Genomic DNA, 18,339 nt, shown 5'->3' on the forward strand with positions numbered 1-18,339 from the left:
CAGAACGAAATTTCCTACTTAAGTACCTCTCGGTGAGCCAAACTTCCAGACACGCAACACACGATCCATGTGAGAGAAAGGCTTGTAGATTGTCAAAGGCCTGCGGTTAACCACAGCGAATGTTGGCTCTGGTCCCTCCGGAGACCCCAGCAATTGGTTGAAATAAGGGAGGCCAGCGTTCAGGGCGCGCGTGGGGCTCCAGGGCGTTCCAGAAGTCTAGAGCCCGCGTCCCTCAGTGCTGCCTGCCGGCCCAGCAAGTGGGCTACCCCTCCGGGAGCATTCTTCTCTGCTCCCCACCTACCTGGCTTACGCCCCAGGGGGGAGGGAAACCGAGAGCCAGGTGCGACCCAGCAGGGGGAGTGGGTGAGCTGGTCCCAGGGCAGCCCGCATGTGTCCTCGAGCGTGGGTGTGGGGTAATTTGGGTGGGAACAAAGTGGAGGCTACCGCGACCGAGTCCCGCGCCTCGCTGGCGGGGTGTGTGCAGAAAGAGCGAGGATAAATAGGAGGCTCCCTCCTCCCAGCCCCACTCCCGGAGCCGGCCGGCCGCCCGCCCCGGGTGTTTGCCTGCCCTGTGGCCGGGGTGCCAGCCTGGGGAGTAGTTTCGTTTCCTGCTGGCCCGAGAGTAGTTTGCAGGCCCGCCCTCGGGCGCCCGCGGCCCGGGAAGGGGCGCAGGAGGAGGCGGGGGACTCGGCCAGGGGCTGCCCGGCCCCGCAGCGTGGGGTTGATGGACCGGGCCGCCCCGGCCGGCGGCGCCAGCTCCCTGCCACTGCTCCTGGCCCTCGCCCTGGGTAAGTGGCGCGCCGGGCACTGGAGCCCCAGGAGGAAAGTCTGGGGTGGAGTGGCCGGGAGGGCGAACCCTGATCCGCGCGGGCATCTGGACCCCAGGGCCCACTGGGGGCTGCAGCTCAGGGGCCTGTCGGAGCACCGGGACCATCTGGCTAGCGCTGGGTTAAGGCTTGGGCACTTGGCACCTAAGGCTGCACCTGTCGGGGTTTCCGGAGGGTGGAAGGATCCCTTGGGCCCGGCTGCTGGGGCTGCGGACGTGAGCTCAAGTGCCGTCGGGGCAGTGGGGGCGCCTTGACCTCCCTCGAGTGAGGCGCGTGGGAGGCCAATCCAGCAAAGAAGGAGCAGGAAAGACCGGCGAGAGAAAGACCTTTGGAGGGAAGTAGAGGACCGAGCAAGGCGGTGAGCAGTTTGGCAGGTGTGTGCGCGCCCTGGGCGTGTGCGAGAGTTAGAGACTTAGGGGGATGGCTCCTGGAGAGCCGGGCATAGATTCTGACACCCAGATCTTGTCAGGGCTGTTGGGAGGGGCTGGAGGAGAAAAGGAGACAACTTCGGAGACCTCAGCCCCCTGCTGCTGATAGGGAAATGGCATATTCTGCCGAGGACACTATCTAAGAAAGGCAGAGGTGTTTTGCTTGGAATATATTATTTCCTATTTTCAGAAGAAAGTGGGGAGGGAAAACTTTTCTTCGTTGAGAAAAATTACACTTGGGCTGTTAGGTTCAGGAGCACTGGGTGCTTTGCTGGTGAGGAAGGGTGGTGGGGATGGGGGGGGGCGTCTCTATAACTGAAGTGTCTACATGATTATCACTCCTGCCTTCAAGCCTGGGAAGGACTGGAGGGGTCCATTTCTCACGTGGAGGGGAAAGAGGTGGAATCTATATGGACACTTTGATTTGGCTGTGGTCCTTGGAGTAAGAGAGGTGGCTAGGTGTCACGACCTTGGTTGGAAGTGCATCTGACTTAGGGCCGTGATTAGAGAGAAGGGACTGACTGATTTAAGAAACCCAGCAGAGGAAGAAGTCGGTAACCATGTGATCGGGGCATCATGTGGAGTCTGAAGAAGAGCAATGGGGGTAGGGAGTTAGGCTCAGAAAACGGTGCTGATGCTTTGGACGGCATCACTCAGATGAAGCAGGTGTTTCTTCCTCCACCTTGTCTGGACTGTCCAACAGAGTATTGACTGAGAATCTGTTACCATCAGCCAGATGTTAGAGTATATGGAGATAGGGGTGGGAAGAGGGCTCAAGAGATTCCTAAGACATGAGTCTTGCCTTCAAGATGTTATGCTGAATTTGGGAATGCCAGACCCACCGGTAGGAAACAGTAAGAGAAAAATTCATAAAACCAGGGAAGGGCTGGCTCACCAGTGACAGACGGAGTAGGGGAAAAAGCTGTGGTAAAAGACATGAGTGGGTGCTTCGATGCTTGGGTAACATTTGAAAATAGGGAAGAGAGGCCAATGATAGGAGGTGCGGTGTGGGTCGAAATGGGGGAGCTGTGGGCCCAAGGACCTGATTGTCTGACAGGCAAAATCCAGGGATGAGCGAAGCAAGGCCTAGGTGAGAGCACTGTGCCAGCAGAAAGGTTATGGTAGGAGGGGTTGATAGACATTCTTCCCCCTGTACCATCACATCGTGTTTTATTTTTTCCTCAAAACATGTCTCGAGGCAGAAATGGAAACAACAGCAACAACAAAACTCTACTCCGGTGCTGTTGTACCCTCAGGAAAACCTGGTTGTACATCTGCCCTGTTGAGTGTTCGGTTTAGGGAACTGAATCTAGGCTCCAGATCCCCTAAGCTCCACTGCTTGCAAAATTCCGAAGGATATAAGTGGTTGGCGTCAGCGTTCCCATAAAGTGATTCTAGTTCTCTCGCACACGCTTAGCTTAACTTTTCAGTCTCGTCCCTAATTTAAATCATATGTCCATGTTATTTACTTTTTAAACAAAATGTGAGCAATGCACTGTGCGATGCACTAACGTGTGTGTGTGTGTGTGTGTGTGTGTGACTGTGGAAAGTGCCTTGAGAACTGCGTGTGTGTGTGTGTGTGTGTGACCGTGGAAAGTGCCTTGAGAACTGGCCTGGAGCAGACATGAGACCTGGTTCCAGCTGGGCCATCCTGTGACTCTGAGATATCTATAAATGACAGCTTTCTGGACATCGTTTTTTTCATTTGTAAAATGAAGGGGTTGCTTTAAATGAGCCTACGGTCCTTAGCAACATGACATTGTACTCATCTTTAACTAACATTTCCACTGGGAAGTTTAAGAGAATTCTTTGTACAACACTGTTTAACTTCCAGTCACTTTGTAAAGGGATCTTTGTTTCATGCAAACTTTGTAATAACAGAGAGAATCATGGATGCATATTTCTTTGAGAAAGAAATTTCTTTGGGAAAGAGGCAACAACCGTGCTTAAAGTATTCTTTTTTTTTATCTCAAAGCAATCCAACTATTCCTTTTTAAATTCTGTTTTTGAATTCCTTCCTCTCATCCAATTTCCGTGTAAAACTAAAACTGAGGGGCGCCTGGGTGACTCAGTCGGTTAATCAGTCCCACTCTTGATTTCGGCTCAGGTCATGATCTCCTGGTTCTGTGGGATCGACCCCCGAGTGTGGCTCTGGCTCCTCACTCTCAGCATGGAGCCTGCTTGGGACTCTCCCTACCCCTCTCTCTCTCATCCCCTCCCCTCTAAATAAATAAATAAATAAATAAACAAACTTAAAAAAATAACAAAAAAACTGAAATCATAACCAGTGAAAAAGGTAAAAAAAAAAATGTTACCTTTTAAAAATTGAGTGAGTTTTAAAATTAAAAATATGTTCCCCTCCTCATTAGAATCAAACACATTAGTGTTTGTAAGTTGGTTTCAGTTCTGCTTGAGAATACGGGCATTCATGCCATTTACCTACCTTCCAAGTTATAGAGCAGGTAGGTGACAGCAAGCAAAATTCCCATTAAACAGATGCAGTAACTGAAGCCCCGAGTGCTGTAAGATTTTGGGCTTTTCCTCTTAAGTCATACTTCCGGTTTAGAAGAACCGGAGGAGTGTTTTTTTTTTTTTTCCTCTTCAGAATCCCAGGTTTTGCACATAAGCAGCTGTTGCTAATTGATTTTTGCTATTGCCCCATTCTCAGTTGTTGCGTGGAAATTCCCAAATAATTCTGGAAGATCCCACCACGGCAGGCCTGCTTTGTCATGCCCACAGGAGGTGCCCCTGCTGCTGCTTTGGCCTACCAGTGTCTGTGCTGAAGTCAAAGGCCCTGAGGACAGAGAGTACCTACGTCTGTCCCAGAGTCTCTGCTGACACCACTCGTCCCAGCACCCCCGTGTTCCTCAAGTCCTCAGAGAACACAGCGTGAGAACCTCATCTTGTTTTTTCTCGCCCTTTTACTGTAGTCCGCTCGTGCCAGGACATAGACATGAGTGTCACGAAGAGGACAGTCAGGCGGATAGTCAGAGGCACGGGCACCAAGCTTGTACCTTGAATCAGCTCTCGGAACCACCAACTTGGCTTGTAAATGTCTCCATTAGGACTTAGCGTCTTCCCAGGAGGGTCCAGACAAGCCAGAATCTAGGCTGCATGCAGTTGGGTCTAAGCCATGGTCCTGATACGCTTCCAAAATTGTTATGACAGACTCCTGGATCCGCAAAGAATCCATAGACCAGTGTATCAGGGTCAGGAGGGCTCCGAAGTAATATGTAAGAGGAAAGCAATCTGATTAAAATGGGTATGCTTTGTGATGCTACTAACAGCTAGCTTTCCCAGGCATATTAGTATCTTAAAGAAGGAATCTTGGTAGCTCAAATGACTCTCTAATTGCTAAAATTTGAAGCAGTCAGAGGGTTTTTTAGATGGTTGGAGAGAGAGGGGGGGATTTCTTCTTAATTCAGATCAGTTAGGCAATAACCTACTTTTTTTTTTTTAATTTTTTTTTCAACGTTTATTTATTTTTGGGACAGAGAGAGACAGAGCACGAACGGGGGAGGGGCAGAGAGAGAGGAAGACACAGAATCGGAAACAGGCTCCAGGCTCCGAGCCATCAGCCTGGAGCCTGACGCGGGGCTCGAACTCACGGACCGCGAGATCATGACCTGGCTGAAGTCGGACGCTTAACCGACTGCGCCACCCAGGCGCTCCGGCAATAACCTACTTTGATTGTCAGCAAAGTCCACTCAAATAGCCACGAAGTACTTTTGCTCATTCTTTACATTTTTTTGACAATATGTAGCATGTTATTTGGCTGACCTGTAGAGTAGAGGCACTGAGTCCAAAATAGAGATGAAAGGTATAACAAATGTTTGTGTTCAGGCTTTTTATTGAAATGTGCCTGAGTTGGTAGTATAACAGGATGAGTTATTGATACAACATTTCCCCCTTTCCAAAGTCATGGATTTATTCATTCATGTAGCCTTATTTACTTTGGGGGGAAGGTGCATAAAGAGCGCCTGGCACATAGTAGGAGCTCAAAACATATTAGTTACTTGAGTGGGTGAATGCAAGTGTCTGTTGGTGACAATGCCCAGTCACTGAAAAAACGGCAGATTCGGTAAAGAAAGCTGTTCCATTTCTTGTTGGCAAAACAGGTGCACAATCCAGAGATGCAGAAAGACTTGTCTCTTCGTCTCTTTTTACTTGGGACTTGCTTCCAGCAGCGCTAGAGATGCTTTCACAAAAGGACTTGTGTTCTGCCAGTAGGAAGTTTACTTCTATTTCTTACGTGCTGTACGGGCGGCTCAGAAATGCTATAGGTCTCTCACATGTTTGCTTCGAGGGCAGATCTCATCAGTCAAAATAGGAGTTTTTAAAACAAGGGTTTAGGGGCACCTGGGGGGGCTCAGTAGGTCGAGAGTCTGACTTTGGCTCAGGTCATGATCTCAAGGTTTGTGAGTTCGAGCCCCACGTCAGGCTCTGTGCTGACGGTATGGAGCCTGCACAGAGCCTGCTTCGGCTCCTCTGTCTGCCTCTCTCTCTCTCTCAAAAATAAATGAACATTAGGGGAGTCTGGGTGGCTCAGTTGGTTAAGCGTCTGACTTCGGCTCAGGTCATGATCTCATGGTTTGTGAGTTCAAGCTCCATATTGGGCTCTGTGCTGACGGCTCAGAGCCTGGAGCCTGTTTCAGATTCTGTGTCTCCCTTTCTCTCTCTCTCTGCTCCTCCCCTGCTCCTGCTCTGTCTCTCTCTGTCTCTCAAAAATAAATAAATGTTAAAAAAACATTAAAAAAAAACATTAAAATAATGTTTAGGGGTGCCTCGGGGGCTCAGTTGGTTGAGCATCAGACAATTTCTGCTTGAGTCACAACCCTAGGGTTGCGGGACTGAGCTCTGTGTCCGGCTCCGTGCTGAGCATGGAGGTTGCTTAAGATTCTCTCCCTCTTTCTGCCTTTGTTGCTATCCCCTTCTCTCTCTCGCTCTCAGATAGATAGATAGATAAATACAGCGTTTAAAGGGGGAAGCAGGAAGGGCATTGGATTTAGGGTGTTGTCCAATGGGTCACTTAAAAATGCCCTTTGAATTCTGTGAGGTGTGAGGTAATTTGCGCTCTTGTCTGGTTATGACTTTTCCTAACATACATACGTTGCATCGACTGGGCGTAACCGAGTTGCTATATTCATGGCTTCTGCTTGGTATTAAATGGAATAAAAACGTTTGGTGGAGCCTATGGAAGTTGAGATAGATTTGCTGTGCAGGCCGACTGCAGTCTGAGTTGTTAGTGTGGAGGAATCCTTACGTGATCTAACATTGTATGTAAATATCTCATAGCCATCATTTGTCGGGAATGACAGGCCCATGTTCCCCTGTCTTGAGGTGAGTCACATAGTCCAGGCCTTTCCAGAGCAGGAGAGGACAGCCTGCCTATGCCTCCTACTCCTGGAAGCCTAGTGGGAAGGCCAAGAACTGTCATCAGAGCTGAATGTGGCCCCTTTAGGAGGATTCACCTTTGACTTTTTCATGACCACCTTCCCACTGAAATGCCATTCTGTGTTTCTGACACTTGACTGGTTGCATCTCCTAGAGTGCCCGACCCAAGATGTTTCTGATGACACAAGCAGATACCTGCTTGACCTTTGGCGATGGAATCTCCACGTAACCCTTTACATTTTGGGGACGTTTACAATTGAAGAAGCATTTTCGTGTCCTCGTCCCATTTGATCTTTACACCAAAAACAACCAGAGGGCAGTTATGTGGTATGCACGCCAGGCACTAGTCTAGAACCTAATGACCCATTGTATCTGTATGACGCTATCCATCTAACACACAAGCTACACCTCGTTCCCGTTCCCATTCGTACAGGAGGATATGAAGCACAAAGGCATTAAGTAACTGGTCTAAGATTCTGGCTCTATGAGCGTGACCTATGGAAGATCCAGTAATGGTGCCTGGATCGTAGTCGGTAAATACTTGTTGCTGAAGGAGGTAAACAGAGGGGAGATGGGACAATGATATGTCATTGCATTGCAGAGGAAGCATTGAACTTCATCCTAGCCGTTTTCTACCATCTTTGCTTTCCCTTGCCGCCTGCCCATGTATTTGTGGCATCCCCAGCTCTGGATACACCTCAGCTGCGTGGATTCCTGGCTCTTTATCCCAGCCAGGAAAACTGCCTGCTTATATTTTAGGCCCAGGCCATCCTAGCTGATGGTGAACAGTCGGTGGGAATAATGTTCCTAATTGAATCGCAGGCCTATGGCTAAGAATGGCTAAAAAGAACATATCCTGAGGCAGTATGGTGTTGTGGTCAAGAGTGTAGACTCTGGGATGGGCGATGTCTGGACATGACCCCCTGGTGCGGTGACTTACCAACTCCTTAACCTTGGGAATCTCTTTTAAACCCCGGACCTCAGTTTCTTCATCAATAAAGGCCAATAGTGACAGAACCAAGGCTATTGTATGGTTCAATTAGTAGTGCATAAAGCGCTTAAAATGTGCCCAGAACATAGTAAATTCTGGATGAACATGGGCTATTATAATAGATAATAGGAAATTACAGAAGAAATGATTAATTATAATCTGTGTATTTTTAAAATTGTGGGTATTTTGATTTGGGGTACTTCCTTCATGTAATCCAGGTCTACCAGTTGATAGGGTAACTGTCTCTTATCTTTACTGAGAAAATTCCTTCTCCCACTAGTTATGAAATAGGAACTAGACAAAAATTCTCAACAGTTCTATTCGACTGCTTTGTTAGAAAGGAACAAATGTAAAAAAATAATCCTACAAAAGCAAAATGCATGTCTGCTTTCTAAAAATGTCTCTATAGATTCTTCTTCATCTGCCAAATTTGATCCTAGTTTTATGCCATGAAAAGCTTTACAGCCCTCGCCTGGCATTGACACTGAATCCCAACATCTTAAGGTTGAACTAGACCCAAAAGTCATCCTGCACCAGCAAAGAACCATGAAATATTTAGGAGATCTTTTTAATATTTTAGGTACTTTCATCAAAATGGGGTTATGTCACTTATTTGAATTATACAACTAATTGCCTTAATGAAAAAGAAATAAAACTCATCTTGGCAAAATGGATGATAGCACAGTGTCAAAATTTGTTTCTAAAAAATCAGAAAAATGGAAAAATAACTAGAAATTATTTTAGGGAGTGCTCTTGTGACAAAATAATTTTTTTCAGGTTATAAAGGGTAAACAGCCATGCATAAATATTGTTGTTCTATAATATTGTCTTGTAACATTGAGGAAGTTATTTAATCTCCTTGTGCTGCGTCATCTCATCTATAGAATGATAGTGATAATGACGTCTGCCATCTAGGGATACAGGATTGTTTTGAGGATAAAATGAGATAATTCAAGAAAAGATTTTAGCAGAACAATTGGCTACTAAATGTTCAGTATGTTACTAATATTCTCCCAACTTTGTGAAAATGTAGATAAGTTATTTCATAGGTGTTGACTGAAGAGGAGAAATGGAATCATTGTGTTTTGTAAGCCAATTGAAGTATTAGTGTTTGTGCTTTGATCAGAGGAAATTGCTGTAATATTCACCACTGGAAGCGAAGGGGAAGAAAACAGGAATCTGCTCCATCATAACCATGCTTTCAATAGTGCTTTAAACAGTTCCATTGGAATGTAAGTTCCATCATGGCAGAGATTTTTGTGTGATTTGTTCACATCTGTATTCCTAGAGCCTAGAACAATGACTGTACATAGTAAGTGCTCAATAAACATTTGTTCAGTAAATGAATCTGAGGGCCCATCAAGGAGTCCTCCTAGACCAGTAGCTTCTCATAGTGAATCACAAAGATCGTGATGTAAACTTTGTGTATACACAACACGCACACACACACACACACACACTAGCTTCTATATTCAAAAACAAAGAACCCTTTATGTCTTCCAATAACTCTTTATATTTCATCTTCACTGTCTCTGAATTTGAGAACAATGACTTATTTTAGGTAATTCTTCACTTGGATGGAAGCTCTGCCTGGTTTTACTGAGTAAGCTGACCTGATAGAATGAGATTTGCTCATGAAATTTTGGTATTGACTGTCACCACCAGCAAAACATGAACTTATCCAAAAGCAAGGGTCTCTTGCCCATGGCATAGTGTTGGGGGGGGGGGCTGTTGGAAAGTACTCTTTATTTCTAAACCATGTAATAATAAAGAAGACATAATCTAAATTTTTTTGCTAACGTGTGTCTAATAACATTATAAAATGTGTCTAATACTGTGTTTAGCATTAAGGAGAATGGTCTAAGTATGTCATTGTCTTTCCACAAAGAGTTTGCATTATAATGGGAAAAATGTTAATCAGAAATGAATACCTAATAATGTTCAAATTACATAGTAAAACCTAAATATGACCTCAAAGAAGGAGAATCTGTTAGGGGCTGGAGGGATTGGGGAAAAAAAATCATGAAGGAAATAGGGACCTGCGTTAGTTTTTCCATGATGATGGTGGAGGAAACAATGGGAGAAAAATTAGAAAGTGGACAAATTAATAATTACCTTTTCTTTGTGGGTGCAGCAGAGAGTGAGCAGACCCAAATGTCTAGAACAAAGAGGTAATGTTTAGTTGTTTAGTATTGAGGGAAATGTTGACTGGATAAGGACCTGGTTTCCAGGATGAGAATATTAGTTAGGATCCTGAATTCTTGATGCAGTGCCATTTTTGCAGGATTTTCTAGGAATTAGAGCCAGAAGATTTTGTAATTTAGATAAATACATGCATTTAGTTATATGTTAAGATTTTAACTTTAAAATGTTACATGGTCTCCTACCTGGGGAACTTGTTTGAATACTATGGAAACATCCAGATGCCATTGGATGCCAGATGCCATGCAGTAGCATGCCCTGTAGCTTGGTGAACAGCTGACCTCGTCCCTGTTTAAGTCCAGATTAGAGGCTGACCTGAGTGGTTTGTTTCTCATTCCTAACCATGTACTGCTAGGCTTTCCATGGCTGAGAGTGGCTTATAATCATGAGGTAGCCCCAGGCCCATCTTAGAGTAGCGAATGCATTTGGTGAAAGAGGCTAATCCAAGAGGACCGATTCAAGAGCGTTAACTCCTGACCATAGAATGTTTAGAGAAAAACAGAAGTGAATGAGCTTAATGTGCCTAGCTCTTGACAGAGAGAAAGCACATTAATGGAAAATTGGTGGAGTTAGAACGAAGTCTTGAGTTTATTTATTCTTCTCACTGGCTCCCCCACCCCCCTTTTCTATGACAGCTTCATTCTCTAACATTAAAGATGTCATTTAGTGCCTAACTCATGTCAGAAGGCCTCCTTCTTGAGAGTGTAATAATAATGGATAATGGGTAGTTATTGTAGTATTTTCAATAGGGGATTAATACAGGGAATGCAGTGGTTTTAAGATTGCTTTTCATTTGCAGAATGGATCAGATGAGGAGAGGTTAACAAGAGGCAAAGCAGAAGCTACTGTTCTAGGCTAGGAAGTAGCCTAGAAAGTCTGGGCCAGGCATCGGAGAGAAAAGAATAAATTCAATAAATACTTTTAAGTAAGAATTTATGAGAAATAATGACAAGTCATGTGTAGGTAAGAAAGGGGAAAGAGGAATGAATTAAAGTTGTCTCCAAGACTGCTAACCTGAGAGAGAAAAAGAATTTATGATGCCATATGTGAAATAAAGCTGCTTTTTGTTTTTTGGGGGTTTTGTTTGTTTGTTTTTTGTTTTTTTGGTGGGGATGTGAAATGCTTTTGAGACATTCAAATGTCTTACTTATGAGCATTTGGAAATTTGGAAATTGACTTCAAGTTAGAGCAGTGGATCCCAGATCTGATTGTTCTCCCAAGAAATGTAAAAAGTACAAATTATCAGTCCTCTTCCTAGACCTATTAAAGTCTGGTAGAGATGTCCCTATGAAACTAAATTTTTAAAGACTTTCCAGGAGGAAAAAAAAAACCCAAGTATTTCTTATGGAATAATTGCAAATAATATATGTAGATTTTCCCCCAAGTAGGGAGTAGAGATTAATTCCTTGCTCCTTTTGAGTGTAGGCTAGTTTTAGTGACTTGTTCCCAAAGAATAGAGTATGAACAGGAGAAAGAAAATGGTATCTTTACAGTGTAAAAATCTGGCAAATGCTACTTTAACTAAGTGGCCAGGATTAACATAACAGGGTTAATGATGTCATATAGATATCATGTATCTTTCGTATAATGTGATGAGGGGAACACTTCTCTTTAGTGTTGTTCCTAAAATCCATAATCCCGGTCCAATCATTACGAAAATACCAGTCAAACCCAACATTGAAGGAAATTCTACAAAATACCTGACCAGCACACATCAACTTTGTCAATGAAATCATAAAACTAGCAAAACAAAGCACAGAAAGAATGAGAACCTGTCACAGACCACAGGAGACTAGGAAGCTTGACAGAGAGAAAGCACATTAATGGAAAATTGGTGGCATTAGAAAGAAGTCTTGAGTTTAGTTAACAGTAATATACCAATGTTGGTTCTTCATTTTGATAAATATACTACCTCGAATGATGACATTAGAAGAAAGAAAAGTGGGTGAGGGGAGTACAGGGGTACAGGAATGCTCTGTATTTGCAACTAGTCTATAAACCCAACATTATTATGAAATAAAAAGTTTAGTACAAAAAAAAAAGAGGCTTTATAGGAAATTCTAATGGCTACCTGGTTTGGACAGTCACCTGGTCAGAAAATACGGCTAAAAGCATAAAGTAATTATTTAGCTGATTATAATTTCAGGATCTACCACAGTGCCTAGCACATGATAAATTCTCAGCCAATATTTATTTAAATACTGAGTCCATGGGTATTTTGTGATATTGTCTGGCATTGCGAAAAAGAATACCAAGGCAAAATCATAGCGATAGAAAGTAGACTGGTGGTTGCCAGGGGCTGGAAGAGGCGAGAATGGGGAGTCATTATTTACTAGGTAAAGCATTTCAGTTTTGCAAGATGAAAAAAGTTCTAGAGAGGGATGGTGGTTATGGTTGTACAATGGTATGAATATGTGTAGTAGCACTGGGCTGAACACTTAAAGATGGCTAAGATAAAGAATTTTAGGTTATGTGTGTTTTACCACAATAAAAACATTTGGGAAAAAAAAAGACTGAGAGGAGAGTGCTGGTGGCACCAATTTTTGTGGTGTGGGAGACAGGAAAAGGGTTGGCAGAGTTGAGTGAAAAAGGAAGGACAAGTCAGGAAGCCAAGAATGGGGGTGGATTTTAGATGGAAGATTTGGGAAGGTCAACCATATCAAATACTGTGGAGGTGGAGGAGGCTGAGGATCAAGAAGATGCCACCGGTGGGTGAGCTATGAGGAAATCACTGGTGCTCTTACGAAGTCCGAGACAAGACACTGGTGGTAACTGAAGACACCCCCCCCCCACACACACACACATGACTGAGAGGATAGAAGTTGAAACGGTGGGTAGAAAAGAGAAAAGTTTGGCTTATGAGAGCCGATTTCACCCCACTGAAAAGTTGTCTCAACAAAGGTTTCCTCTGTGCAGTTCAGAGGGCACAACTTGGATTAATGAACTAAAATTCCAGGAAGACATCTCTCACCTTAATTTTCTCTCGTATGGAGCTTTGAAAAAAGTGGAATCAGCTGCTTGGGATGTGGTGGCTTCCCATGCCTGGACATGTTTATGGTCTGCTTACACTTATGGAAGTTGTGTAAAAATGATTCCCGAGTTAAGTAGGAAGTGTGTCAAATGACCAGCAAGGGTTCCTGTGTCTCTGTGAACATACGTCATGTTACTGCACTTTGGGAATGCTTTGGAGTTTGGAAGATAGGGTTTTAAATCAAGACACTGTCAGAGGACCTCTCTGAGAAGAGAAGAGGCCGGGACACTTGGAGCCTTGTGAACCAATGGTGTTGAATTTTGAAAAGTAGCTTGAGTTTTTCCTTCCTAAACTGTATTCAGCGACCTGTCTTCTCATGAATGGAGATATCAAGGTTAACATCATCAGTGATGTCATGTGGGTATCATGTACTTGTCACATGATGTAATAAGAGGATATTTTGGGATTTAGAACCAATCCCATGCCCAGGCTATTTTGACCTTCTATTTTACCATTTATTAGCACAGTGATTTATCAGTGGGGATCTGATTATGAATGCAAAAAAAAAAAAAAAAAAAAAAAAAGAAAGAAAACCCAAAACCTCTGGCATAACTTTGATAAATTATATTGACAAAAGTTTCAACTGTGATTCTTTCAGGAGACACATGTCTAACATTGCCATCCTTTGTTAGGAAACATCTATGTGAAAATCCTGTAATCACTTTTAGATACCTGACAATTGTAATGGAGGGTACAAACAGTGATTGAATGTGTGATTTAGATGCGAGAAGAAACTACACCCAAGAATAAGCTATGCTTCCCATTTGCCTTTGCAGAAGCCCAACAAAGGAAACCCGTCCCTTTCTCTTACTGGTGTCTATCCATCAGCATTCACCACTATTAAATACTTCTTAAGTGGTTTTCTAGACTGGTCAGATCCTTCTGTTGGGAATCTGTCTTTCAGGATGTGGTGAACAGACACTACAAAGCTTCGTCTGGAAATATGTGGTGTGACCATGTCTTAATGCATCTTATTTTCCTAGGTCACACAAGGAAATCAATTGAATTATTGCACAGTCACACCATGCACATCAAGAAGGCCCTTGTTCTTAATACCCTTGGTGGAATTCTTCCCTCCAGCTGGACAGCTTTACTCATTATCTCCCAAACACACTACACTCATTTCTATGTCATTGCCATTGATTCAGTTTAGTTCCCAATCTCTGAAACTTTTCCCTATGATTTCTCCAGCTTAACACATTGCCTCTTTTTGGGATTCCAATAGAATCTGTTTTCTATATGCCTGAAACTTAAACTATATGGCCTAACATTTCTTTCTTTCTTTATACTTTTGGTCTCTGCAAATAGTTTTATTGGTAAAGAAAATAATTTATTAATGTTAAGTTGGATTGGCTTTCTCTAATGCATTTTTAAGACCCTAAATTCTGGGGCTTTTTCAGGTTGGGTAAGCATCTACTCTAAAATTCTATGTTCTTTTCCTTACCATTATTAAAGTTTGATGACTGTTTCGTCATGGGTCAGAGACTGTGTTATCACTAAATCCAGAGGCCAACTCCACATTTTCTCCTCATTTTGCAATCGGATAATCCTCCCTGATAACAAATTGTTCTTTTGGTTGGTTCCTTTCGCCTCCTCTCTATGAACTACTATGGAAATTCAGTGAGCCAAGAGCTTTTCATTTAAAGTATTATAATGTCTGACTGTCTGGAATGGTCTTATCATAAAGGAATGGGAATCAAAAAGTCAAGTTTTGACAACTGATGATTTCTAAGAAACTAGCTCTAGGTTATTATGGGGCTCCCATTCAATTTAGTCATTGTCACAGATTTAATAATGGTCATGGTGAGAAAAAAAGAGGTTGATTTACTGGCAAAGGCATTATTGTAGTGTTGACAGTTTTCAGATATATTAGTTAGTTTATGTGTGACAGGTTGTTAAATTATTTCCCTCTCTGGTCTTTAAAATATGAGATTGTGGAGTACTCTTATCAAAAAAGTGTTATCCATCATTCCTTAGCCTTTCTTAAATAACAAGATACTGTTTCTGCCATTTGGGGTAAAATTTTACATTGGAGAAGGAAAGAGTTTATATTTTAGTTTCTTAATTTTGAATGAACATAAAATATTTGTAAGGACCCCCTTATTTTTTTCTGTCCTATCGCTGCTTCTCTTCCTAGCTCTGAAAATCCCGAAGCCTGTCCTTGAGTTTTATAGCATACGCAGTTTTCCAGGTGATTTGAGAGATCTTGGAAAAATACATCCTTATCTTAGAACATGTCTTTCCATGAGATGTCCTGATGCCCCAAATCCTCACTGTCCTGGGATGCAGATGTTACACCCCTCTTAAGAGTCTTCGACTATTTCCCTTGTCTCTGCTCAACTCCCTATCCATAGCAGACTGCCGTTCTTTGTTCTTTTAAAGTAAGCGTTTGTGGTTTTTTTTTTAATGTTTATTTATTTATTTTTGAGACACAGAGATAGAGAGAGAGAGACAGAGAGAGAAGGAAATAGAGAACCCCAAGCAGGCTCCACATTGTCAGTGTAGAACCCGATGCAGGACTCAAACTCATGAACCATGAGATCGTGACTTGAGCTGAAAACAAAAGTCAGATGCTTACCTATCTGAGCCACCCAGGCACACCTAGGTTGCCCTGTTTTTGGACTTGGATAACACCATGTCCCAGGACATCAGTTCTGGCCTCTCATTCAGCAAGGGCCAGAGATGGAAGGAGTTAGCACTCATTATAGGGAATTTTGTCCAGGAAATGGGTGATGAAAGTGATTGAGGCAGATAAATTTCTCCTTCATTCTTTTTTCCATGATCTACTTCAAGATGCATTCTTTAAAAATGCTTTGTATAGCTTATGTATGAGTGAACATGTTGTCTGAGCAAATTTCAGTGTCTTTTTGTGGTGCAACTTGGAGCTGCATCAGTGTGATGAGTACACACATTGCATTCATTGCTTTGCCTTCTTCTTTGCTTCATTTCCTTTTTTTTTTTTTTTCATTATCATGACCCCAGAGCATGTACCTCCCAAATAAAGTCATAATCCCTTCATCTGTATCTCAGACTTTGCTTTCTAGAAGACTCAGGTTGAAGCACTTGATTTTAGAGTATTTGAGTTAAGCCATTTCTCTCCTTGTATATCTGCACTGAAAGCAAATACATTTGGAAAAGAAATTATATTTAAAAGCTATCCTCTATTTGGAGGAATTTCAGGCCAGGACAGAGATTCTGGTTTACAGGAGGGCAAAACAACAATGGAAAAAGAGGTAGTTAACAAAAAATGCTGGAAGAGAACACTAGTGTCAAACTTCACCTATTTCAGTTTTTGTCTCAGTCAACCACAAGCCCACGGTGATAAACATCATTCCATTCCCTAATAGTTTTTTCGACTGCATGTTAAACATTATTTCTTTTTTCACCTTAGAAAATTCTCTCTGTATAGTACGCATACTCAGGATTCTGTTTTTCTTCTTGACAATGAAGATACAATGAGAAAATCCCCCAGATCCTGATAGCTTTTACTCTGAATGTTGATTAAAACTTCGAAGACTGTATGAACTTTATTTTTTTTAACTAGAGATATGATCTATAATCCACTTCGTTGTTAGACAGTACCATCTCAAGGATCTGCCTTTATCTATTGTTTTTGTATCACTGAATCACTTAACCAACCAACTGAATCAGTAATCCCATCAGACATACACAGTGTGCTAAGTCAGGAGCAGAAGTGTCCTGAGAATACAAAGAAGCATACAAGTAGAAGATGCCATATTTCTATTCATCAATTAAAAATTCTGGAAAGGAACAGTGCGGGGGGAAGGCCAACATACAGTTTTGCCTTGCTAAGTACATACATACATATAATTACAATGTAGGAATGTGGTATGTGGTATGCATACATACATGTGCATGTATCTTTTGTACTTTATTTCATAACCATGTTTTATACATGGATCAAATCACAGCATAGGTGTAGAAAAATGTCAATATCCACTTATGAGAATGATAATTTACTGTTTTACCAGAGTAATTAGAATTCTCTTTTTTACTTCAGGTCTTTATAGCTGCCACCGTGTGGAGTACCTACCCTGTGCCAGGCGTTACCAAGGTTAATAATTCATAATTTGTTTTTCTTTAAGCACATAGCTCTATCTCTACCATGTAAGTTACTTACAGTTTACAGATGGAGACCCTGAAGTTCAATGTTCAGTGTCTTAATCATAATCACAAAGCTAGTGATGAGAAGGTGTATCCAGGATTCAAATGCAGTGCCATTTGACTCCAAACTTACTCTTTCCCCATTAATCTGTACTGCTCTTTTCTAATACAAATAGAATTTTAGGGATTTGACTATGAAATATTCTTCCAGTTTCTGCTTACATTCGTAGATTGATAAATTCTCCTCTGACTTACAGTTGGATTCTCTTTCTTTTTTCTTTCTTTCTTTCTTTCTTTCTTTCTTTCTTTCTTTCTTTCTCTCTTTCTTTCGAGAGGAAAAGAGGGTGCAAGTGAGTGAGGGACAGAGAGAGAGAGAGAGAGAGAGGGCGAATTCCATGAGGGGCAGAAAGAGAGAGAGAAGTGGGGCTTCCCTAAAGCAGGGCTCACCCAAAGCAGGGCACGAGCTCTCCAGAAGCAGGACTCGAGCTCCCCAACTGTGAGATCATGACCTGAGCTGAAGTCAGACACTTAAACTGACTGAGCCATCCAGGCACCCCTACAGTTGGACTTTCTAGTGGGGCATGGAGTGTGGTTCAAATCCTAAAATCAGATATATATGATGTCGTAAGAAATCATTGGATTTGAAGTTGTCCTACATCATCAGAATACAGATGAATGGCCATTTTGTGATAATGTTATATTTTTTATTTTTAAAATATAAAATGCACTTGGCTCTAAAAATGGAAAATTCAGCTCAGAGATGAGGCAAATACAACGCACATGACTGTTTAGGTTGGTCACATTTGATTTTTTGAAATAGTTGACCCAGCTGGCGTATAACTTACCTCAGCATTTAGCAGTTAGCTATGAGACAGTGGGTCATGCTTCTTGTCAAGCTGTGTCTCTTTCAATGCTTATATTGTTCCCAATGACTTCATTCTCCGTGCTGGCTGACAGGGATAATACTTTTAGTAAATTCAGTCATTTTTAATTTGAGCATCTTGTAAATGGAGCTTTGACGCACGAAAGTAGAATTGGGTGCTTTTCTTTTTTATCTTTAATGTTATGAGTACGGTGGATATTTAAAAGCTAGCACCAGAAATGCTCAATTTCCAGTCACTTTGCAAACAACTGATCTAACGTTATTTTGTTTTGTTTTGTCTTTATCGCGTTAATGCATCTTTCAGAAATTCTGCCAGCCACATGAAGTAGGTTGGATGAAAGAATAAAAAGGGAAAAAGACTGTGAAATATATGAATGATAGGTGACATCTAATACAGTTTTAAAAGGGACATCTAAAAAGTTTAGAACTATTTTTTAGGTAAAAAGTAAAATATGAAA

The 18,339-nt window shown here is 42.3% G+C and overlaps 1 protein-coding gene across 4 annotated transcripts in view; it reads left to right on the forward strand.

The window, feature by feature from the left end:
- Positions 1-210: 210 nt before the first annotated feature.
- Positions 211-18,339, forward strand: part of BTC (betacellulin) — a 47,540-nt gene continuing 29,411 nt past the window's right edge. For 2 of the 4 annotated variants that reach the window (XR_006711400.1, XM_045473745.1), the window contains exons 1-2: positions 293-788; positions 16,895-16,948. Coding sequence is in view for 3 of the 4 variants with exons in the window: in XM_045473745.1 (XP_045329701.1) it covers positions 725-788; positions 16,895-16,948 (118 nt within the window). In the remaining variant the exon portion in view is untranslated. Of the gene's footprint in view, positions 789-16,894; positions 16,949-18,339 lie in introns of all 4 variants that reach the window. The other 2 variants (XM_045473747.1, XM_045473746.1) reach the window with 2 other exon arrangements.

This window comes from Leopardus geoffroyi, chromosome B1 (assembly GCF_018350155.1).
Source record: "Leopardus geoffroyi isolate Oge1 chromosome B1, O.geoffroyi_Oge1_pat1.0, whole genome shotgun sequence".
NCBI classification, from domain to species: Eukaryota; Metazoa; Chordata; class Mammalia; order Carnivora; family Felidae; genus Leopardus; species Leopardus geoffroyi.